The following is a 25,017-nucleotide window of genomic DNA, read 5'->3' on the forward strand; positions in this document are numbered from 1 at the left end:
CTGAAACAGATACAAAAAAGGTGAGCTGAGCTTCTAATTCTTTCATATCTTCGTATTTCAACAACTCCAATAGTGTATGTCTAGAGGCAGAATGGACATAGGCACTGAAAACAAGTTTACCACACTAGAGAAAACAGCACAAAGGAAAACAGATCTCTTTCTGATCTGAACTCTGGACCCACTGAAAACAGCCCTGCTACTGAGTGACCATGGGATCAAGATGATGAACCTGAGGAGTATTTCCTTGAGAGGCCGAGAAATGTAATGTAGGACCGTCATTTTAAAGTTAGGTTTTCTCACCTATTAAATTAAAAGCAGCAGCAAAGAAGCTAAAAGAAGGTAATCGCCAATCCAAATACAAACAAGATAGCCATTTATTCCTCACTGCCTGCTGTCCTGGCTCACTTGCCTTCTCAGCACAGATGCAGCTCGTAACCAGGCAACCATATAAAACATCACGTATTTATTGCAATTAAATATTTTTTCTCCTTTCAGGTGTTCCATAATAGCAAAGAAACAATGATGCCTCACAGTCTGATGTTGCCACTCTGATGTGCACTGATGAGAATCTGAAGGTTGTAGCCAGTAAGTCTGTCATGGGCGAGGTGATTCATAAAATGTCCTGACACTGACACGTAGGGAACTTTCTAGAATCTGACAGCTCTCTACAAGAAACACAGTTCACATTCTTAAAGAAACCTTCAGCCGACAAGAGTCCCAACACAAGTGAAGAGGGACATCCAGTGGCCAAGCCCATTATAGGTTTTAGATAATCCCCAGGAGGTTAAAGTTGTTTTGAAGGTTATTCTGGGATTTTTGCATTTATTTATAGATTCCACAGTGTTAGGTCCTTGGTCTTTCTAATGCTGTACAATCATTCTGTATGTTGCTAGTAAAAATTAAACGATCTAATTTCATAGCAGCAAGTGGATGAGGGGGCTGGGGGTGGGAAGCACTGTTACACAGAGACCTTAAAATAAAACAGAAAGACCCAGGAGATATTTACTTAGATATCTAATGTAATATTTGGAAGCTGTGTTCCAATGTGTAATGTGGAAATGAATTAGGAACATGTATATTGTATTCATCAGTTAAATATAAGTGAAAATTTAAACTCCAGTCTATAAAAATATAAGATATTTCTTTGGTTGAAAATTCCTATGCTGAGAACAAACTGAGGGCTGATGGGGGGGGAAGGGGAAGGGGGATGATGGGCATGGAGGAGGGCACTTGTGGGGATGAGCACTGAGTGTTATACGGAAACCAACTTGACAATAAACTATTAAAAAAGAAAAGAAAATTCCTAGCTCTTTCAGACTTACTCTGATTACAGAAGTTTGTGTCCCCCTTACTTCTTAATAGCTTACTTACTGTATTATATTCAGATCATAAAACCATAGATTTCAAAGTAGATTTAATGAAAGTGTTCATGGATCATTAACTAGTTACCTCTCCAGTGGAAGCCATCTCACATCGTAGAATGGGGTCAGCATCCCTCAGCCGGGGCCAGGAAAACATTGGAGCCTGTCAGAAACAACGGGGAGGAAAACTATGTGAGAGAAAGGTATAAAAGGAATGAAAGGATAAATATATTTAGTGAACCGTCTCTCACAGGATTCATTTAGGCTATGGTAGACACATAAAACCTTTCTTTGGTCCAAGCATCTGACTTGAAAAATAGCTTTAAAACTCTGTTCCAAGAATTTCTTGAGCTCTTGGCCAAAAACTTGGGTTAAATAATCACAAATTATTTCTGTAAATAGGGCCCCTGTGAGCAGTCTAGGCCAGTGTTACTAATCTGGCCTACACATATTCTTACTGGAGTGATTTCAAACAAAGTCTACTGGGCATTCGTTTCCCCAGACACAAAGTTCAAACGCATTTTTTTCTTGGTAGGCTTTTGAAACATTCCTCTTCTTTTTCGGATCATTTGAACTTGCAACAAGCAACCATGCCAGAAATGTCTGTCTGTAAGCTGACTTCTAAGACATGAAACCGTTGTTGACACCTCTTAAAAGGCTTTGAAAAACATTCTGCTTCGGAACCACTTTGGCCCAGAACTCTCATATGAACTAGAACATAGATAGGAGTGTTTTCTTTTCATTTATTTTATCAGTGCAATTCACTAAGAGTCCAATTCTTATTCCTTGAATATATCCATTTGTCTAGTCTAGACTATTTTTCCTTTGACTCTGGTATTGTTCTAAGTTCTCCTGGGAGTTCTAGCCCAGGGTCATTTCCCAAGGTGATTCTCAGTCGAGTTATTATACATTTCTGCACTCCAGTTTCTCTGTACCCTCATCTGTCGACATCCACCCAACTTCACGAGGCCTATGTGAAGAGTGACTATAAGTAAGAAATTCTTTTTTAAGAAGTCAAGATTCATATGGGGCGCCTGGGTGGCTCAGTCAGTTAAGCGTCCGACTTCGGCTCAGGTCATGATCTCACGGTTTGAATCTGAGCCCCATGTCGGGCTCTGGGCTGACAGCTCGGAGCCTGGAGCCTGCTTCAAGACTCTGTGTCTCCCTCTCTCTCTGCCCATCCCCCACTTGTGTGCACTCTCTCTCTCTCTCTCTCAAAAATAAATAAACTTTAAAAAAAATTTTAAAAAAGAAGTCAAGATTCATACAAATGTAATTTGGAAAGCTGTAAACTAGAAGATACAGTGCATTTTCAAAAATGCATATCTACCCATCAATACCATTTTTAGATGGAAATTGTTTTATACACAGATGTGGATGATTGTATGTATATTTCTGTATATAAGAACGAAGAAACATGAATTTGAAATTCATATATAGAATTTTTTTCAGGGCCATCTACTTATTGGCCTCAAACAAACAAAAATATCCTATGTATTTTTACCTATGTATAATCCTATATATTTTTACTTATGTATAATCCCCACTGTAAGCTTTAACAATTTATGTTGTGTTGTTAGTCTCCAGGAATAAAGTGCCACTCTTACCCAATATAATAATGCACTATAAAATCCAAGGCATCGTAAATTATTAAGTTAAGTAAGATCAATAAATATTTTTTGATTTATAGTTTCCACTTAAAGCTTCCACTGTAAAAGTCAGAAGTTGCAGTCTTAGCTATAACATAATTATGGTTGAGGTCACTAGTACATATAGGAATGGCAATCTTTTGAAGGTATTCAAAATATGTAAATATCACAAAAATACATCACACAATATAAATTAATTTCATCATATGCTTTTTCTAAAATATTCAAATATATTTATATAATAACTCACTAATCTTCATGCTTCATGCTTAAGCTTGTAGTTAAAGGCTATAATTATAAATATTCTGTGCATTGGGGTACCTGGGTAGCTCAGTTTTTAAGCATTTGACTCTTGATTTTGGCTAGGTCATGATCCCAGGAGTATAGGATTGAGCTCTGCAATGGGCCCATACTGAATATGGAGGCTGCTTGGAATTCTCTCTCTCTCTCTCTCTCTCTCTCTCTCGTACTCTCTCCCTCTCCTCTGTCCCTCCCTGGCTTGTGCACATGCACATGTGCATTCTCTCAAAAAAAATTAAAAATAAATAAATACTCTGTGCATGGGCATACTGATGCATCTAGAGGAGCACAATGGCTTTATTATTAAAGTATTACCAGGAGTATACATATATATTGGAAATTAGTGAACAGATCTTAAATTCTCTGGTTAATCTTCACAAAGGTGCCATCAATTTCATTACCTACATGGCACCACCGTGAATACCAGGTGCTATTTCAACTTTTCAAGTGGAAACATTGTGCCACTGAAGAAAATAGAAACTAGACAGGGTGGCCAAGGTAGTTAGAATTTGACTGCCACCAAAGAGTAACACTTCTCCAAGATCCATGCATTCCGGAAGTCTTGGTGTAGTTCAAAAGGGGCACAACTCAAACCTTGTCCTAACAAAATATGTCCAGAATTTCTGTTTACCAACTAAATTGACATCATCACATATGGGCCACATTCACGTCGTTTATAATTCACTCAGCTGGTTACTTTTGAAGCTATGCAATTCTAAATGATTTTTTTTTATTTTTGAAATGGATAAAAGTTCATATAAAGTTACCTGTGGTGCAACTGCATTGTATTATTTAAAGGAAAGATGATAAATCCCTAGTCCAGCACTTTAGTTAGAAGGTTTGTAAGGTATGAAGATCTTTGTCTTTTACTTTATTAAAATATTTTTTAAGCAACCTCCACATCCAGCATGAGGCTTGAATTCATACCCCTAGATCAAGAGTTGCATGCTCTACTGACTAAGCCAGCCAGGCACCCCTTGAAATTATTTTTGATGAAACATTGTTCCTTTAATTTCCTTGAAACTTAAATTTTGTTTAATTTTACCTTTATTGCAACATAGTCAGCAGGAATTATGGGATGGTCCAATGTTGGAAGAGGTTTCTCATCAATGTTCTCTCCAATCATCACCTTGGTGGCCACATCAATGAAGTCTACTCCCAGTGTTTTGGAAACAAAGGGGAAGGATCGAGAAGCTCTCAGGTTACACTCAATCACCTGGAAAGATAACAAAATTCAAAAACAGAGGCAGATGTTGAGAACCAATGGCAATATATTAATATCCCCCCTACCACCTGGGTTCCAGCTGTTTTTCACTGGGACTCAGCTCTTGTTTTGCCAATCTCTTCCTTCTCTTCCCACTGCTTGAACGTTTGCTAACCATTTTCTTTCTCATCAGTATTTTTGAATTCTGACTTTCTTCCATCCACTTTCCACAATTTCGCCCCCCCACACTGCTGTAGATGTGAATGCAGAGCTCAGATAATGCCACATCCCTACTGAAAAGCCTTCACTGGGTTTCCACTGGCCATCAAATTAAAGTCTAGTCCTTGAAGGCCTTCTATTCACTTGCTTCCATATATACCTCTCTATGCTATCTTATACCATTTCCCTGACCCCGATTTTACTTTCTAAGTTTATCTTCCACTGTTTCCCTAGAAAAATGATTTTGCTAAACTTAACTACTCACTACCTCCTAAAATATGTCAAATTTTCTCTTAGATGTTCTATGTGTAATGTCCTCTCTACCTTCCTTTACTTGTCAAAATTCCAGCCATTCTTCAAGATTCAGCTTAAAATATAAAATCTCCCATGAAATCCACCCCAAGCCAGGTATATGACACTCAAATACACGCTTAGACACACACTTGTGCATACACGTGCACGCGTGCGCACACACACACACACACACACACAGAGGCTATCAGACATGCTCCCTCTGTTCTATGATTCCAATGCCATATATTTGTACATTCCTTCCAGCAGTTACACTCTAGCTTATGTTACAGTTATCTATAAAGTCATCTTCTCCCCAGTCCTCACCAAATTGAGTATCTTTGGGAATAGAAACTGTGGCTTACACATCATTATTACCACCATATGCCTTCACATAGTAAATGCTGATCCAATATCAGTTACTGATTGTTTACATTAAATAGACTAAATTAATTAAGACTCGTCAAGTTGCTTTAACTATTTTTGGTAAACAGGATCTAAAACTTCAGTGCATGTAATTTAGGACCATTCTACATATTCAGACTACTTTATGACAGTCACTGTGTGTCCATCTATACTACACTATAGATGGCAGACAGTGATCTTTCCCAGTGGATAAGAGTGCTTTACATAACCGTGGCTGACATATCAGTGCCACCAAGGGCCTGTGTCTTCAAACAAGGCAGGCATCATAGATTGTGCAACAACCTACACTCAGACACAAATAGTGGCAGGAGTCTCAGCTGCTCTGTGATTATGCTCACAGAGAAGATCACCAGAGGGACACAGACCAACATAAGCTGACACAGCAGTGGTGTCCTCTCAAGCACCTTGGCCATTTCTTACCAAGACATCATTTCCTTTGACAAGAAACTGGACGTTGAATGGACCAGAGATGGCAAAGGCTTTTGCAATCTTTCGGGTGGCATCCTTCACCTGGATCAAAAGGACAATGATAATGGCGCTAAAGAGCATATTTAGTTAGAAAACACAATGAAAAAGCTACAGCACCTTAAATTTAGATTTCTTTAATTTCTCTTTAAGCAGAGCTACATTTCCACTAATAACTGTAACAATAATAATGGCAATAATAATAACAGAAGCCACTAGTAGGCGTCTGTTAACAATATAATAACACATACCAAATATTCATAACAGACTAGTAAAGAAGAGAATAATTTTACAAAATTATTTCTGCCAAAGGTCTCTATCTACCCACCATTATATAATTTGATTTTACTTTGAGGGCTAAATAGAATTCTTTCAGTCTGGATGCCTCAGCACCAGAAACTTCAGTCCAAACTGTAGTGTTAATCTCCTGACCTACCGGCTGAGAAAAGCAGGCCCTGAAATTACAAGGCACTGGAAAGAGACCAGACAGATTTCTTTGATGTACTTTTTTCTTGCTCTGGACTCTGCAAGGTAGACATTATGGTCCGAAAGAAAGGGTGTTTCCTTGCAGGGAGGTTCTGCATGTCACATGTACAAACCCCTCTATCCAACCAGAGCCAGAAGGTACCCATGTCGAGTACTCAGAAGGTACTCTTCAGAGCAAGAAAGTTCCCCTCATAAATACATTTCACCTGGGGGCATGACCTACGTTGCTCCCTCGTTAAAAACATTTATTTTAAATCTTTGCTTTTCCCCCTTGCACTTTTATTTATAGGTGATGACCTTTTCAATGGCTCCTTGGCTGATGGTTTGTGTGGGCAGCATCAGAGTAGCATCTCCCGAGTGGACACCTGCGTCTTCCACATGTTCCGAAATGGCATGGGAGATAACCTGGCCGAAAGATGATTTCAGAAAGAGTCGTCAGGCACCTATTTTAATGAAGCTACTGTCTCAACACCACCCACCCCCCATTGTAACAGATGCCTCGAGCATTGACTAGTTCTTTTGCTCGGTCCTTGATGAGAGGAGTACAAAAGGGCTGCACATGCAGACTTAGCTACCTCCCTGTGCAGTGATGGACTGAGAGTGGCAGAGCTGCCCTCCCTCCTCCGTTGACTAGAATGGGTACTAGTCATTATAGGAAATGAGGACCTAATAGGAAAAAAGGACAACTAAACTGACTCATGTTGACTTTTGAGAACAAATAGGAAACTGAAGCATTTGGGAGGCACTGGAGGGATCTTTATCTTTTCCTTCCAGGTAAGGTTTTAGATACTGGAAAAGAAAAGATGGGAGAGGTGAATAGCTGGGTGCATGGTGTAGCTTAGGTGGATGAAGAAGAAGGCTTCAGATCTAAAGATTAAGATTTTTAATTGAAATTTGAGAGGGGCACATGGGTGGCTCAATCAGTTAAGCGTCTGACTTAGACTCAGGTCATGATCTTGTGGCTCATGAGTTCAAGCCCCACGTCGGGCTCTGTACTGGCAGTGTGGGGTCAAGAGCCTGCTTCAGATTCCGTGTCTCCCTCTCTCTCTGTCCCTCCCCTGCTTGCACTCTGTGTGTGTCTCTCTCTCTCAAAAATAAACATTTAAAAATTGAAATTTGAGAAAGAAGGGAGTCAAGAGGAAATTATTCTTGTCTTCTCTCAGAGGTAAGCAAACTAAGGCAATATAAAAAGAAATAACCCAGATGCACGTGACTACTGTATGGCCAACTCAGGATTTTCAACCTTATCTGTCACATTCCAAAGTTTATGGTCTCAGTCACCATAACCTGAATGTTAATAGTATGTGTATCTTTGGGAAATGATAAAGCTGACTGTGGGGGAGAATAATTGGGTAACTGTAAAAGACAAATAAAGTACAGACATGATTTGTTTATCAGATTTATAAATGACTTAAAGCAGAGTAACATTAGAGTCTCCTGCTGTCACTTATGAGCTCTGTGACCTGGGCAAGGTACTTTATCTTGTAGCCTTGGTTTCTGATAAGACAGTGCTAACAACGGTATCTGTCTCACAGAATGTTTGTAAGGATAAGTATGAACACATATTCAGTGTTTGACATGATATTTAGTGCATAGTAAGCACTCAGATTTTTTTATAGTGTCTAGAAATAGGGAGACAATACTCCCACTGAGCTCTGAAAAAATCATAATGTAGCTGAAGTACTATGTCCATTTTTGAATGTGACTGTTTAAAAATTATGTGAATAACCTGGAACATTTCCAAAAGAAGGTGTCCAGGCTGATAAGCAATAGTTGATGTCTGAGAGAAGCTTAGATTAAGAGCATACCCTAGCAAATTGGAACCAAATCAGACCAACAGACCAGCACTACTTTATCAGCACAATATTTGAAAAAAACACAAATGCCCCTATGCCAGTCTTACATTCTCCACGTTGACACTGGTATGATGACATCCTTCTCACATTATACCTGAGTATTAAAATACTTAAAATGTTGAAAGGGAGAAAGATTAACCATATGCTCTACAACTCTGGAGGCCAGAAGGTCAGGAATGAAACAATTCTAGGGAAACAGACTTCACTTCAAAAGAAGGAATAAACAAGATGTCCATATATATATGACATCTTTCAACCTGACAACTTTCTGTGCTCTGTGTAACGAAAGTTATTAAGCAGAAAGCAGGTGACCATTCTCTGATGATGCTTGGAAGAAGATTCTCATCCTTGGGGGTGTGAGGTTAAAATAAATGATTTTGAAGGGTGCTTAAACTCAGAATTGTATGATTTTGCAGTATGAAGTCATAATTACTGTATATGTATGTATATATGTATATGTATATGTGTATATATATATATATAAATATATAAAACAGCATATGTTGTCTGTGTGTGTGTGTCTGCGTGTGTGTGTAAACAACCCTACTTTGAACTAACTGTTAATCTGGAAGACAAAAAAGCCAAAAAAGATCTAACATTTTCAGTATTGTGTTGAAGTATCTACAAAGTAGAAAATGAAGGAAAACTTTTTATTTTTCATTAAAGCAAAAAATATCACATGGACTCCCTAAAACATAACTTCCTATATTTCAAGATAAATCATGAGTGCCTTATTAGTACACCAGGCAATCTAAAAGAACGTGTTCTTCACATCTTCATTTTTCCCTAAAGTTGGAGGCATTCATTGTGCTAGCAATACAAGATGTGATTTGGTAAACTAATTTTATGTTATTATCCTTATCCACCCCACTCTGTTGAGTTTTGTCTTTATTAATGCAATAAAAAGGTGGAGGTTGGGAAATCAAGAGAGGAGAAAAACGAGGGATTCAATTAGGAACTTCAGAAAGCAAAGTATTGGATGTTTTTATAATACTCATTGAAACATAAAAGGAAACCCACAGACAAAAGAAAATGAGGGAGGAAAATCTATCAAAAAGAATGATGAGTACATGATGATAATTAATTTTGAATATCATCAAAGAGGAATTCTAATAATATAAAACACAAGATATATGATTCCCATGACACATCTCCTAAATTGTCAGTGAATTTGAAGTTTTTTTGGACTGAGCAGCTTGTCCACTATTATTAGAGGCATGTTTTGTAGAAATCATGACCTCTAATCTGTTCCAAAATCACTAAGGAAAAACACAAAACAAAACTAAACAAAACAAAACCTGATGGGAAGGCAGGGATCTAGGGTATAGGGATAAAGCACTTACTCTTCCATCTTTGCCAACAGCATCCATTTCTACTTCCCGGGCCCCCTCGATAAACTTTGTCAGCACCACTGGGTGTTCCTGTCATCAAGGAAAACAGAAGGACAAAATCTTTAGCTCTCAGTGGAGACTGAATTTGGCCTTACCCACCCACCCTCCCCGCCCAGGGAGCTCTGGAACATGAATTGCAACACAGAGTAAGTCCCATCTTGAGGCAAAGGTATATCACTGTCTAGTGTTTTGAGGGTGGTGGTGGGGTGAGGAATCATGCCTCCTTGTTGATGAAGCTCCTATTGGACTGAGGATAGCTACCTAAAGAAGAAGTTTAGCTGGTTAATGTTATCAGCTATCACTACAGTTAGGGACAGGTGCTTCCACAGCTAAAGAGATCTGAGTGGGGGAACAATAGTATCCACCATCCTGGACATTTGAACAAATCTAGGAAATAGTCCTTATCATGTTGAGGAAGAATTTTTTTTATGTTTATTTATTTGAGAGAGACAGAGACAGCACAAGTGGGGGAGGGGCAGAGAGAGGGGAAGATAAAAAAAATCCCAAGCATATGCTGACTCAGGCTCAAACTCATGAACCTTGAGATCATGATCTGTGCCAAAAAACAAGAGTTGGATACTTAACTGACTGAGCCACCCAGACACCGTGGGGAAGAAAATTTCTTAATAAATGTCCATCTTTCTGCAACAGTATACATTGTTGGCCTTCTTAAAACACTTCTTTCCATTTATTTCCATAAAGTACCTTTTCCTGCTTGTTTGTCAGCTCCTTCATGGTTCTTTTGTCTCTGGTCAGCCCTTAAATATGTCTCTGTCTTAGCTATTTCTCTTCCTCTATACTCTCTCCTTCCATTCTCTAAACTCTGACTAAAATGACTTGTTATTTATTTCCAAAACTATATGTACATTTCTATCACTAGCCATGACCTTTATTCTCAATTTAAAATCTGTATAACCCGCTGCTTTTAAAGCATCTCCACTTGGATTCCTCACAGGCACCTTATACAAAAGGTCAAAAATTAAATATATATTTTCCTTCTCTAAAATTCCTTCTTCTCCAGTGTTCCCTATTTTAATAAATGGTACCACCATTCACCCAGCTGTCCAAGGCAGAAGCTCAGGAGTCATCCTTTATCAGATACTCTTTCACCCTCTACCTCCATCTACTCACTAATTGCCTTCAGTGAACATTCTCAATATTTCTAGAATGTATGTACTTCTCTTTATCTTTACTATCATTATTCTGATCCAAGGCACTGTCATCTCTATTCTGAGCTATAGCAACAGCCCCTAACTTTTTTCCATGAATTCAGTATTGCCCCAGAATTCACTCTCCATACTATAGTATGACTAAAATCAGAAATTATGACTAAAATCCAAACTCAGCATAACTGACAAGGTTCTCTTTGTCTGCTCCCTTCCCAATCTATCTGCTCCCCCATCATGTTTGGTGTCCCAGCCCATATACTGAATACTTCAATAATAGTTTCTAGAAACCCCATGCTCTTTCTCAGCTTTGAACCTTTACCTTACTGTACTTTCTTCCTATTCACACCCACAATGTAAATCTTTCACCCAGTTAATTCTAAACCAACCATTTAAAATTAATTTCAAAAGCCTTTTTTTAGGGATGGACCCCAATACGTTTACTCTTCCTCGGTATCTTGTATTTTCTTATTGCTGTGCTTACTGTATTTAATTGTAATTATTTGAAGTCTGATGTCTCTGGTAAAGAGAGTCCTCTGTGAGAGAAGACTGTATCTCTCTTTGTATGAATGTAGCCTCTGATACTGAGAACAATGCCATTATACAGCAGGCGGTAAACAGGAATGAATACATAAATAGATGAATGATTGATAGGAGGTGATTTTATTCTAGATTCACTTGACTGAGTATTCCAGATTCTACTGTAGTTTGATGGGAATCCTTGAACCAGAATGCACTCAGTCAGGACATCTCCATTATAAAACTTTGGTCCAGTGTGGGTTCCATCCATATGCTAGCAGTAAAATATATATATATTAAATATTCTATGAATAGAGGCCCTGTAAGATCCAGTGTTCCAGGCAGGAAAGAGAGGAGACCTGTCTCATCACTCACATGAGACCAGCTGGCTCTAACTGGTTCCTCAAAAAGGGAGTTGGCCTGGACCCTTGCAGGAAATAAGATAGAGAAGAAGACAGTGTCTTGCTCCAGTACACATTAATGAAAACTGGCCCACTGAGACATTCCCTCCTCAGCTATCAACTTTCACACTGATTCAAAATCTATTCGGTTTTCTTTTTTTATGCTCTTTGTCTTTCTCACCCTTGATCCTTAGCTACTTTCTTCACTGCTCCAATGGCCTTGGGGAGCAACCACCATGCAGAAATGAGGTCTGGCTTCATGAGCACGAACAGTCCATGCTCTTCCTTCCTTTTTGAAATGCTTCAGACTTTACTCTTCAGCTCCCTCCAAATTCCACTTGCCAAATATCAAACTCTTTTCTGTGAGTTGTGCATGCACTCTCTCTCTCTCTCTCTCTCTCTTTTTTTAAGAAAACCCAACAAGCTTTTGAAAGCTTTTAAAAGGAAAACATTACTTTCATCCTTTACAATACAAGGTCGCAGATCAATAACCCTACTGGGTAGAGCGTAAATGAATCACATCGAGGTAGCACCAAGGGAGAAAACAAAAGCTGAGAGCAGTGGATGAAGGTGGTTAAATCACGACAAAATTATAAACATTTTTGTTAACTGGAAAATGGAATGTACCAAAATGGAAAAAAAAATCAATAGGTGAGCAAAGGAGTTTACTATTAAAATTGCAGGATTGGGGCACCTGGGTAGCTCAGTTGGTTGAGGGTCCGATTCTTGATACCAGCTCAGGTCATGATTTCAAAGTTCGTGGGATAGAGCCCTGTGCTGGCCCTCACGCTGGGATCCTGTTTGGGATTGTCTCTTTCCCCCTCTCTCTGCCCCTTCCCTACTCACTCTCTCAAAATAAATAAAATTTTAAAAATTAAGAAAAATAAAAGTGTAGGGTTGACTAAGGCAAAGTTTCTCCAAGTGTGAGAATTAAAAATCAGGAAAGCCTTCACTGATACATAATGAGCTTGGTCAGGCAGTCCTTGAGGCTGAGAACCCCAGGGATAACTTGACCAGCATCTAACTTATGAGCAGTCATGAATGTTTATCCAGACTCACTCTGGTAGTCTAAAACCACATAAATGTTGTGTTCAAATATGCACTAGTCTCCTTCTTTCACTAACCCTAAGGATCTAAATACAGTTAAATGCATTTGAGTTTTCTAATTTCCATATGTTGGAGACTACAGGATAGGAAATAAAAGGGAAAACCACTCTAACATATTGTGAAAAGAAAAACATGAAATAAGGTAGCAACTAACAGAAAAAGTCACCAGGAGGAAATCAGACATTACCTGTGAGACTCTAGTGGCCTCCTCTAGGAATTTTTTCATCTCATCCTCAGAGAATACCACATTCATGGCTGACCCACTGGAAAGGAGAGGAGGACAAGTCAGTTTCTTTCATCATTTTGGAAGTAAGGCATGCTGGTCTTGATTGCTTCTCAGAACAGCTCCAGGTGAATTGAGACTTTACTCCATTTAATCATCAGAGCAATCAACAAGAGTTACCCAAGTTGGGGGTGAGAACTGTGATAATGTCCAAAGAGAACCACATACTAGAGATGGCAGTAACCCAATGTTTGTCCTTTCTCATTCTGTGTTTTCACTCTGCTGGCTCCAGGAGATTCTTAAACCTTAACAACATTCATCCCAGGATTTAGCTATTCTTAGCCTGTTTCTTCAGAGGTCATTGCCAATGGCTGATCTTATCCACAGGTCTGCTGTCAAAGCAGGTCATTCTGGGGCGCCTGGGTGGCTTAGTCGGTTAAGCGTCCGACTTTCGCTTGAGGTCATGATCTCGCGGTTCGTGGGTTCGAGCCCTGCGTCGGGCTCTGTGCTGGCTGCCAGCTCAGAGCCTGGAGCCTATTTCAGTCTGTGACTCCCTCTCTCTCTGACCCTCTCCTGCTCACGCTGTCTCTTTCTCTCTCTCTCCTAGAAATAAATAAAACATTTGAAAAAAAAAAAAAAAAGCAGGTCGTTCTACCACCAACCAGGTTACAAAAGAATAAAATTTTTATTTATTTTTTTAAGAATAAAATTTTTAGTAACATTTGCAAATATAATGTAGAGTACCTGACTGAAAGGTATTCAACTGTGTCCTTCTCACTAACTTCTTGAGAAAGAATGCTGATATCAATTTATGCTGAATTTTGATATTTTAAAAAATTTTTTAATGTTTATTTATTTTTGAGAGAGACAGACAGAGACAGAATCCAAGTGGGCAAGGAGCAGAGAGAGAGACACACACACACAGAATCTGAAGCAGGCTCCAGGCTCTGAGCTGTCAGCACAGAGCCCAGTGTGGTACTCAAACTCAGGCTGCAAGATCATGACCTGAGTTGAAGTCAGACGTTTAACTGGCTGAGCCACCCAAGTGTCCCAAATTTTGATATTTTCTAAGTGAGATGGGAAGGGAGAAAAGGAGGAATAAGAGAAGGGGATAAAATAAGGAAGAAAAACACTACTTTCCACTTCTTTTTAAAAAGTAGCATTTTCTTGGGGCGCCTGGGTGGCTTAGTCGGTTAAGCGTCCGACTTTCGCTTAGGTCATGATCTCGCGGTTCGTGGGTTCGAGCCCCGCGTCGGGCTCTGTGCTGACTGCCAGCTCAGAGCCTGGAGCCTGTTTCAGAGTCTGTGTCTCCCTCTCTCTCTCTGACCCTCCCCTGCTCACGCTGTCTCTCTCTCTCTCTCCTAGAAATAAATAAAAATATTTTTTTAAAAAGTAGCATTTTCTTTACCTTTTCTACTCTTACAAATTTTTGCATAAAGAGTTTTCAATATCTATTTAAGACAGGAAGGCTAAGGCACTAACATTGATAATTCACAGCATAGGCACCTGGAACAAAGAGACAGATTGCAGAGATGACAAAGGACGCACAATAGTCAGGGCTGCTTTCTGCAGCCCTCCCATAAATGTCTGTGTGTTGTTTAAATTAACTTACATTAATACCTCAGAGAGGAAGTACTATTTCACTGTGATTTACACAAAATGCCATTTAAATAAAAAGGAAAGTTTTCTACCTCATTTCAAATTTTTCATTATTTTAAAGGATCCCATCTCAAATTCCATTTACACTTTCAGATGGTGCATAGCAAATTGTGTTTCTCTTATTATCCCCTGTTCAGTGAAGTAGTTGCTTACATGTGGTAACACTTGAAGAGAGGAAGTGCTAATTCACAACTTCTCCTTTGATGATAGAACTTCGTTTCAACGTTTAATATAAAAGATCCTCACTGTCCATGTCCCTCACCATTACAATTCATCCATTAAAAAAAAATGTGCTGTCAAAAATTAAAATGTTCAGACCAGAGACACCATCAGAAGGTGCTGACGACAGTCAGATAAGCCGTCGTTTCTGTGTACTAGGAAACAGATATTGGAGACAGATATCCCAGGCTTGTTTAGGTTTGGTTTTGCTTTTTGTTTTTTTTTTTTTTAATTGTTCTCTTCTCTAATGTAAAACTATCCTCCTTTAGTTGGGCAAGGAGATGCCCTAAGTCATGCTTCTAAGATGGAGGACTATAGACTCTCATGGCCACCCTGTGAGGCAAATGCAGTAACCTGAAGGACAGTCCCCAGATCCTCTGCTTGGCCATGTTGGTTTGGGGATTGTGGGTGGATTTACAAATTGCACACATCAAAGCCAAGTGCTGTTAGCATACAGCATTCAGTTCTGCATCTCCTGATTTTTAAATCATTACTTTGGGGAAAAATATATTACCTCAAAACATAGGAAGGTCTCAGCAAGCAGGGGTAGCCCACAGACTTCGCAAATTCCAGTGCCTCATTCTGATTGATAGAAACGACAATAACAACAAAATGCATGAATGGTTTAAAAGACGCAACAGCTCTGCAGAAAGATATCTTTAGAACAAGTGGTAACACATCTCTTTTTATTCTTTCTCTCAAAAGACACTATTAAAATGCAAATTGGACATTCAAAATATATAAAATTCCTAGTTGCTAATTCTATATATCAAATCCAGTTCAGAAATAGTTTGAAAGTCTTTCATTGTCTGAATCTTAATGAGAATACTCCTACCAATTTGTAACCATCATTTAACCGCAATCATGGAAATATACCAACTTTAAAGTAAAGTCACTAAGCACAGTGCCTTCTCTCTGCCCTGCAGTTAACATCTGCAGTAGTTAACATTCAAGTTACAACTCTTCAAAAGCGAGCATTAAAACAGACACGTGTTTCTCTCCTTACCAAAGTGTTAACAGCTTTCCAGGGTGCCTGAGACACCTTCAGCTCATCCAACACAGCTGAGAAGATGGAGCGATCCTCTGCCCTGTCGATCTGCAGAGGGCTCGTGCCCATGATTTTGACACCATTCTTGTATAGAGGGACTGCCAGGTTGTTTGGAATCTGACCCCCAACTGATATGATGCAGCCACCACATGCCTGTTAAAGACACCCACAATATCAGACCCTGGAGTAACTTCACGATGAATTACCAACTGCCTTCATTTCCTTAGTGACAATGCTTAACATGTTGTGATATTTTCCTTTCTCCCAACAATGGATATTAAGTTACATCACAAAGAGATAAACAAACTTGGTTCTTACTTTCCAGGTATTTACATGCTTAAATCTATGGAAGAGTTCCAGACAATTACACATGATTACCATATCAGACTTCCACACAACTGCACGTGAATGTGTGACATTTACACTCATGACAATTAGAGAAAGGAAATCAACCAATTAATATTTTCACCATGTACTCTACACTGTAATCAAGTGTTCCTTGGACTACCATTGTAATTTCCTAAATGGACATAGATGTCTCCTTCTAACACTCATTTCTCCTGTTCCCTTCCACCCCAGCTTTTCACATTCAGATTAATTATCCCACGAAACTGCTTCACCAAGTTACTCCTATACTTATTTTCTTCAAAATGTCCCTTTGCCTAAAGGACAAAGTGTAAACTCATCCCCATCAATGGGACAATTAAGACTCTCCAGCTTAACCCCAGGGAAGGGAAGGAAAATAAAATACAGAGAGGGAGACAAACTGTAAGAGACTCTTAAATACAGAGAACAAACTGAGAATTGATGGGGATGAGGGTTGGGGGGTTAGGGAAAACGGGTGATGGGCATTGAGAGGGGCACTTGTTGAGGTGCTTGAGTGGCTCAGTCAGATAAGAAGGGCACTTGTTGGGATGAGCACGGGGTAGTGTATGTAAGTGATGAAATCATGGGATTCTACTCCTGAAGTCAAGGCTATGCTGTATGTTAGTTAACTTGACAATAAATTAAAATAAAATAAAATAAATAAAATAAGATAAAAATAAAACATTAAAAAAAGGCTCTCCAGCTTTATTATTTTTGTTCTTCTCCCTGCCAAGAAGACCTCCTACTCAATGTCCCCAACTATGTGACTGCCCCTCGCAAGCGTTCTGCCCCTCGTAACCTTCCCTGCCTTTGCTCTTTTTTCTTTTTGTCTCCATCCTTATCTAAACTTTACCCAATCTCTCCACTAAAGTCCAGTCTAAATCCTAACTCCCATTTTTATATCCTTTCTCTTTTACTGCCACCTTGGCACATGTGTACGGTACCCAATAACTGATTTTAATTCCCGTTTCCTTACTATTTGCCTAACAAATAGTCTCTGAATCTGTAACCTTAATCTCCTATGAGGAGTCAAAACTTCAAGATTTTTTTCAGTTAAAAGTCCTTTTCCGTCTTAGTTCCCCCTGTGAAACTCTGTCCAGGCTTCATGTTTGTAAAATTAGAATAATAATAGCTATTAGCTTCACAAGGTCACTAGAGAAGTTATATAAGATAATAAACATTAAAGGCCTCCCACACTATAAGTGCATAAATAAGACATTGTTATTAATATTACAAAATATTATTATATCTGAATGGCCATTTATCTTGACATAATTTATATTTGCCTTAATAACCTAATGAATATTAGAACTGCTGAAATAATAGATATGTGCCAAATGTATTTTATCATTCTTTGAAATCAGTCTTAAATACTCTTAAAAGGGATAAAGCTAACTTCTCTTTGATGAGAGAAATTATAGTACTGCCTAAGCAAATACCCTGCAATTGAGTGTTTAAGTGCACTGTAAACAGTATGGAAAACAATAAGCCACAGTTCTGCATATTTATAAGTGCACTTAAGCTTCTTTTATCATTTTTATGTTCAATATACATCTTTGCATAACCTTTAAGAAGATTTATTCTTTGTACTATAATAATATTTTTATTTGCTTATTATTTTTAGTTTATTAGCAGAGTTAATATTTTACAGGCTTAAAAACTAATTCCTCGATTAAATGCATACAAAAGTTTTTTACTTGAAAGATTTCAAAAATAATTTCTAAAATTAAAAAATAGAAGTACCAAGCTATGAGGAAAAATTGGAGTCCATTGCATTAAGTAGGAGCTCAAAGTTGAGGGAAAAGTGTTTAATTAATGAATACACCAATATTTTTCAAAATGCTCTATGAGATTGATTTTTATTTTTCAATAAATTAGCAACTTTCAAAAGAGCAATAAAATAAACTGCTACTATTCATTAAGGATATTACTATATTCCCTGGACCATCTGTTTTGAACTTCACTGTATCCCTCTGAGGTAGTTATTACTCTCCCCATTTTACAGCTCAAGAAACTAATGATCGGCGAGAGTGAAATAACCTGCCCATATTTCTTATCTACCAAACACAAAGCCAACACTAGAACTCAATTCTTTACATACTGAAAAGCAGCTATGCTTAACTGATAAGCCAAATCTTTGAATCTCAAGCTAACTCTATTTTCTGCCTGGTTTCAAAGATGGTTAATGTTAGAGGATACAAGGAGAGCTATTTCCAAAATATTCTTTTTGAAAAGGGTAGAAAAACTTTGTAAAATCCTATTCTTATCATTGACTCCAACAGTAAAAATCATCACTGGAAAGGCATACTTCCACAGAATGCGTTAGAGTAATGGTTGAGGGTGTAGTGTACATTTTGCCCATACAGAAAAGGAATTCAGTATAAGAGAACATGTTTGTTGGATGAAGTTAATATAGGACAGTTTGGTGGAAGAATTCCATCTTAAATTGGCCCCCAACTGCAAGCACAGAACTAGCAGGGGCTTAGGGAAATAACTTGGTATCCAACATGGGTAAATTAGCATTAATACCATAACTGATTAAGTCAAAATAGTTTTAAATAACCCACTGAAATAAAATATTCTAAAATTCAGATATTTCACAGATTTCTGAATACTTCAGGCTGAAAATAATTCTGGTAGGGTCCCAAAGTTCCATTGATCTTACCTAGATTTGTTTGTATCTTTTTACTCTGTTTACTTTCCTGTTTTTTTTAAACTTGATTATCACTAAGCTAAGGCAACACCATACGAAAATACTTCTGATATAGTATTCAAGTTGCAATAAGTCCACAAATATATTTTTAGTACATTGGTTTGTCCTTATTTTTATAGGCCAATTAAATGCTATGTTACAGGTAGAACGCAAGAGAGAGAGTTTATCTAACAGAAATAGCATTTAATTCATGAAAAGATAGGCCTGATTTTTGTAATTTCATGTATTATCTCTAATTTACAAATTTCAGCTCTTAGTACATCTGTCTGAGATTGATCATGCTTTATTGTTTTAGTAACTCACATTTTAGTAAAAAATTTTGAACACTTTAGGCAGACCTTTAAGATTATATTTAATAACAGTTAAATTAAACACTAGGAGTGAAACTCAGTTCTGTTTAGAGTCATGAGTTGCCTAATGGGTTTTGTCTATAATTGATTAATGTCTGTCATTCATTCATTTAACTCAAATTGTCTTACAGAGGTACCATTGTATATGTATCCACATAGTATCAGGTATTAAAAGTAGCACAACTTTCTCATTAATCAGAGTACATTTTTATGGGGTATGATCCAGTAGATTATTCATTGCAAAAGCAAGAAAAATTATTTAAGCAGGACTCAAACTAGGGAGCGATATCATAAGGTGTCCGGTATATTGCCTGACCTTTTTAGACTCAATCTGGTCTTTAATGAACAAATTAAAAAAGAGAAGTGGGTCTTATATGGGGCTGAGGTGTAGAAGAAAATTAATGTTCATTTACATAACTTTTCAGACAATGAGTTTCCAAAGGAAAAAAGAGAATGTGAAGTTTAAACAGGATCTGTGTGATTCTTATTCATTGCTGTAGCCTGTGAAGATTATTACATAATTCATCCCTGGGAAAAAGATTTAATAATAGATCTAATAAAAGAGAAGAACAGTGTTGCAACTTCTATAAACAATGTAATAATTTTCAACCCATATACCTCAAAAAAGCTTAAGAACATCCTTTCTTTATAAAAAAATGTCCTAACCAAAATTGTGAACTCAGAAAACTACCATCTATCAGCCCCGCCCTTGTAGATAGCAGACACCAACTTCTGAACTTTCTTGACCTTTCCCCACACTCAACACTAAAATTTAAAAAAAAAAATCAAAATGCAGATTTCTTCTCAGGGAGCAGAATCCATGGACACAATCACAAGGAATAAATGACTTAAAGTTTAAAGATTTGTTCTTTATAAAGCATAAAAAAATGTCTGCAGCCGAAAGAATATATCACTGTAACATTTTCTATTAAAAAAATAAGAACAGGTAGGAAGGAAATTTTAGCATGCCTAGAATCCCCTCTCACTCCACCTCTCATTAAGACTTCTTTCCTTTTTTTTCTTTTTTTTTTTTTTTTAAGTAGGCTCCATACACAATATGGGGTTTGACCTCATGACTCCGAGATCAAGCGTGCATGCTCTACAGACTGAACCAGACTGCTTTACTCACAGGACATGTCACTTTTCTGACTCTTCTTTATGCGTTCTTTAGGAATGCTTCCTTGTTACCACGGAAATAGCCTTGGTCCTGAACTAGACCAAGAGACCTGGACCAGGAGACCCATCATTCTTTCTATCATCCTATATAGCTATGTATCCTTGGAAAGCGTATCGCCCTTCTAAAGTGACTCAAATGTGTGCTTTGAATAAGTTTAGATGTGCTTCCAATTCTCTGCACATGTACTACTGAATGTCTCAGTACCTTCAGCATTACTAGAGGCATCCAAGTTTGGATTATAGCAGTCTCCTGTAGGTTGTGAGGATATATACAACAACCTCATTGAAGGAAACATATAGTACATGTGCGTATGATGTGTGTATACAATAATAAAACATTTCCCATAAGATACTCTAACAAATACTTCAGTGGAATATTGTTCTTATATTCTCCAATATGACATTTTTAAAAACATAGTACCACTATAAATGCCAATTAGCTTCAAAGAAGGGCCAATTTATCTTTTACCATCATACTGAATTCAGTTATTATAAAAGGGTCTCATTAATATCCATGTATAACTGTATCAGAAGGCAGTTGTAGAATTTTTTAATCTTTCCTTAAAACATTTCACATGAAAATAATTAATTATGTGTAAAATGTCTGCTGTGATTCCTGTAATCCTTGTTAACATTTTAAAATAATTATATACTTTTTCACATATTTATGCTATGGGACCCAGTTTTATTATAATGTCTTGAAGGGATTTGGTCTTACAGCTCTATCCTGCTGAACCTGGTATTTAAAAGGTACTCAAGAAATATCTGTAGAATGCACTTATTTTGATCCCCACCTAAAATGAATCTTAAGAAATTATTAGAAAAAACATGTCAGAGAGAAAAACAAAAATTGTGTATACTCTAACTAATGGTTCAATTTCATTATATTAAAAGATTAGTATACCAGTCCCAAATAGACAGCTATGATGATACATCCATCCTTAGTTTGTCTATTTTTCTTTAATATAATAAAATCATCACATGTTCTGGCACTGAACTTTATTTACACTTTACAATGTGATTTCAACCTCAAATCTTGTTATCTTTACAGCACCTGCATGTAGCACATATTTACTCTTATCTGGTTCATTAACAACCCCAAAAAATATGAAATGTAGAACTTAAGAAACTGGCACAAGTCAGTGAATTATCAAGTCAAAACTTGAATTTTAGCAGTATGGCCTTAGCTCGGTATTTTTTTAAGTGACCATATGATATACATAGGGATGATTCTACATAGTATTTAATTAACTATAGTGACATAAAAAAGCACAATCACTGGACATCACTCTGAAATCTTCCAACAGTTATATTTTAACTGTAAAATAATTTAATTAACTTGTTCTATAGACTTATAGTAACCTGCAGTCATAGGAATTCACAGTGAAAATAGTCTCAGTAATATTGGAGTGATCGTAGAAGAGGAACTGTCAGAGAAAGCTATAAAAGTACAGAAATCATTCAGAATGAACGCATCCATCTTAAATTGAATACTAATGGTTTCATCTGATGGCACAAAGAATTAACTGGTCCTTTATGAACAACTGACTTCTCTCCTCTGGAGACCATTCCTTATTGAACCACAACAACACATGAACTAAAGAAAGTCTGCTTATTGTATGTCTAAATGACCAATTAAACCCTTCTGCAAAATATTTTGGAGGGTTGTCTTGTACTAGTTAATACATGTCTGGCACATGTTATCAAGAAGAGTTTTCAATCTAGTTGGAATGCTTAGAAAGAAAAAAAATAATCACTCTGTGCCAGAGCCTCAAGACTCTAAGGCTGAGATAATTTTTTTTAGAGTTTCACTACAAAATTAGTCAGTGGAAGACACTGGCAGCTCATTTCTCCTAATTGGAGATTATAACATAAATCTACATATATGTGTGTGTGTGTCTGTGTGTGTGTGTATGTATATACACATCTATAAAGTATGCACTGCATGTATTTTTCTTCCTTTTTTTCTTTCCTTTCTCTCTCTCTCTTTCTTTCTACTTCTTCCTCCTTTTACCTCCTGATGGTAGATGTCTAGGATCCTCTCCAAAGATAACTCTTCAAAGTACAGTTTGTCACACTCATCAAAGTCTGTGCTCACAGTCTCAGGGTTACAATTCACCACTACTGTCTTCTTGCCAAGTTGACGCAGTGTGCGGATGCTGGAGACAGCACACCAATCAAATTCCACACTGCTGCCTGCAGAGACGGTGAGATTGGGAAAAGAGGTAAGAGAAACATGAAGTTACAACACAAAGAGCAGAGAACGATATTGCCAGTCAGCCCAAGCCAAGGAAGCTAATGCCCTTTTGAAGAGATTTTTAAAATTCCAAAATGTAAATTTCAGATGCATTATGCACACTACGTTAATAGTAGGAAAAACAGGGACTAATTAAAGAACAATGACATGTTGGCCTGTTTTATATGCTAAACTCTGCATTAGGTAATCTCTGCATTTGAAACATTCAGAACCTCAAAGTTAATGGGAGATAATTGTAATGATTAAAAAAAATCCTTTTGAGGCACCTGGGTGGCTCAGTTGGTTGAGTGTCCAACTCGTGGTTCTAACCCAGGTCATGATCTCATAGTTCATAGGTCTGAGCTCCATGTTGCACTATCAGTACAGAGCCAGCTTGGGATTCTCTCTTTCCCTCTCTGCCCCTACCCTCCCACCCCNCAGAAAATAATTCAAAGTGAACAAACTGACCTCAGTACACAAAAATATTTAAGCTAGTGATTAGAATACTTGAGCTCTTGTTTTAGTTATTCCACTTACTCTGCCATCTGAGGGCTAAGCCAAGTGATCCCTGAAGTGCCCTGTATTTCTGACATATCTTGATTGACTGGAAAATCCTGTACTTTCCAAGCATATCCTTTGAGCTTGGTAAGGCCACCCCATGCAGACTGAGTGACCTTCTAGAAAGTAATTCCAAGTACAATAATGGTCTAAATACTTCAAAATATCACCTCTACTGGGATGCCATAGAACTGAAAGTTCTGGGATTTGTACTAATCCTTTGCATAAGGATTCTGTCTCCTAAAAACTTTTATCAGACCAGTAAATTATCCAATATATCCAAATATAGTAGCATGCTAATTTTCACTAAGTAGACACTTGATTATCAGTTCAGCTAGTCTGCCCTAGGTCCTAAGGTAATGCAGAATTGTCAAATAAATTAGGTAAAATTTGAATAGGAAGGATGAAAGAAGAGAAGAGAACATTGTGGTGGAGGTGTTCAGGTCATTTAGCCATAGGAAACTAAGGTAGTAAAGGAATAAACACTTTTGACCTACTTCAAGATTTGGCCAGAATTTGCTAAAGTAGCATATCCAGAAGCACTTAGTTACTTATAAAAACTAAAATAAACTATGTTTACAGTAATAAAATAAGACGACATACATTTTAAATGATACATTTCATCATTTCCATACTAGAATAATTTGCTTGACTAAATGTTAAACACACTTGGTTGAGAAATACTATTGTTTATTTAAATATATACTTTGTAACTGTAAATTATTATTATATCATTATTAAATGTCTAATTTTAAGGTTTGGGCAAGATGTATCATTTCTGGTGTGAATATTTTAATTAGATTATATGATGCTCTGCCTATGCACCAATGAGAAAAGCTCTTGGCATTTGATATCAACAGACCTCATCTACAAATGTAATTTCTGGTTGATGTATGAAGTTCTCGAGCAAATATAGATCTTTGTGTAAAATATGCCATATGAGAAAAAGTCAAAGTGTAATTCAGTCCCCAACCCCAGTGAAAGGCTCAATTTAGTTCATGAAGATAAAAACATAAAAGGATGATATGATGAAAAGGGAGAAGGAATTATAGTTGAGACCTGCATTTGAATACTGCTTCTACCACTTAATAGCTATATAAACTTCGGCTTTATCTGTCTGAACCTTCAGTTTCTTAAATTGCAAAATGTTTATCGTAACAGTATCTATTTTACATGGTTCTTGGAATAATAGGATTAACATGTGTGAAATGTACTATATAAACTGTAAAGTCCTATGTAAATATAAGTTATCACTTTACCAATGTGATATGGACCACAGCCTAACACCATCATTCCATGGTCATCAAAATTGATATCATGCTCCTGTGGAAAAATAAAGACAGAAATTATTATGTGTTATTCTTCAATCTAATTAAACTCTTTGTCCTGTCACTGAGTGTATCTTTTTCATCCTTTCTCTTATTGACATGTATACTCTATTAGTGTCTGGGAACCCATAAGTATAAAGTATAAGTTCTACTTATTCACAAAAAAATAACTTCAATATATTTTAATTAAATATCTATGAGAACACACCACCACTGTATGTTCAGGTAACCATTATTCTTATTATAGTTTTATTTGTTTTATTTCACCATCTTAAGGCAGTTCTGAAAAGTCAGTATAGA

The 25,017-nt window shown here is 37.3% G+C and overlaps 1 protein-coding gene across 1 annotated transcript in view; it reads right to left on the bottom strand.

Annotated features, from left to right (window-relative positions):
- CPS1 (carbamoyl-phosphate synthase 1) overlaps positions 1-25,017 on the bottom strand; it is a 140,315-nt gene that overhangs the window by 16,742 nt on the left and 98,556 nt on the right. Inside the window, exons 25-34 of the mRNA XM_077770982.1 lie at positions 24,649-24,712; positions 22,610-22,791; positions 15,949-16,143; positions 15,457-15,524; positions 13,029-13,104; positions 9,601-9,678; positions 6,699-6,806; positions 5,871-5,960; positions 4,356-4,526; positions 1,450-1,524 (exon numbers count right to left, since the gene is read on the bottom strand). Coding sequence (XP_077627108.1) covers positions 1,450-1,524; positions 4,356-4,526; positions 5,871-5,960; positions 6,699-6,806; positions 9,601-9,678; positions 13,029-13,104; positions 15,457-15,524; positions 15,949-16,143; positions 22,610-22,791; positions 24,649-24,712 — 1,107 coding nt within the window. The remainder of the gene's footprint in view (positions 1-1,449; positions 1,525-4,355; positions 4,527-5,870; positions 5,961-6,698; positions 6,807-9,600; positions 9,679-13,028; positions 13,105-15,456; positions 15,525-15,948; positions 16,144-22,609; positions 22,792-24,648; positions 24,713-25,017) is intronic.

This window comes from Crocuta crocuta, unplaced genomic scaffold (genome assembly GCF_008692635.1).
Source record: "Crocuta crocuta isolate KB4526 unplaced genomic scaffold, BGI_CrCroc_1.0 scaffold160, whole genome shotgun sequence".
Taxonomy (NCBI): domain Eukaryota; kingdom Metazoa; phylum Chordata; class Mammalia; order Carnivora; family Hyaenidae; genus Crocuta; species Crocuta crocuta.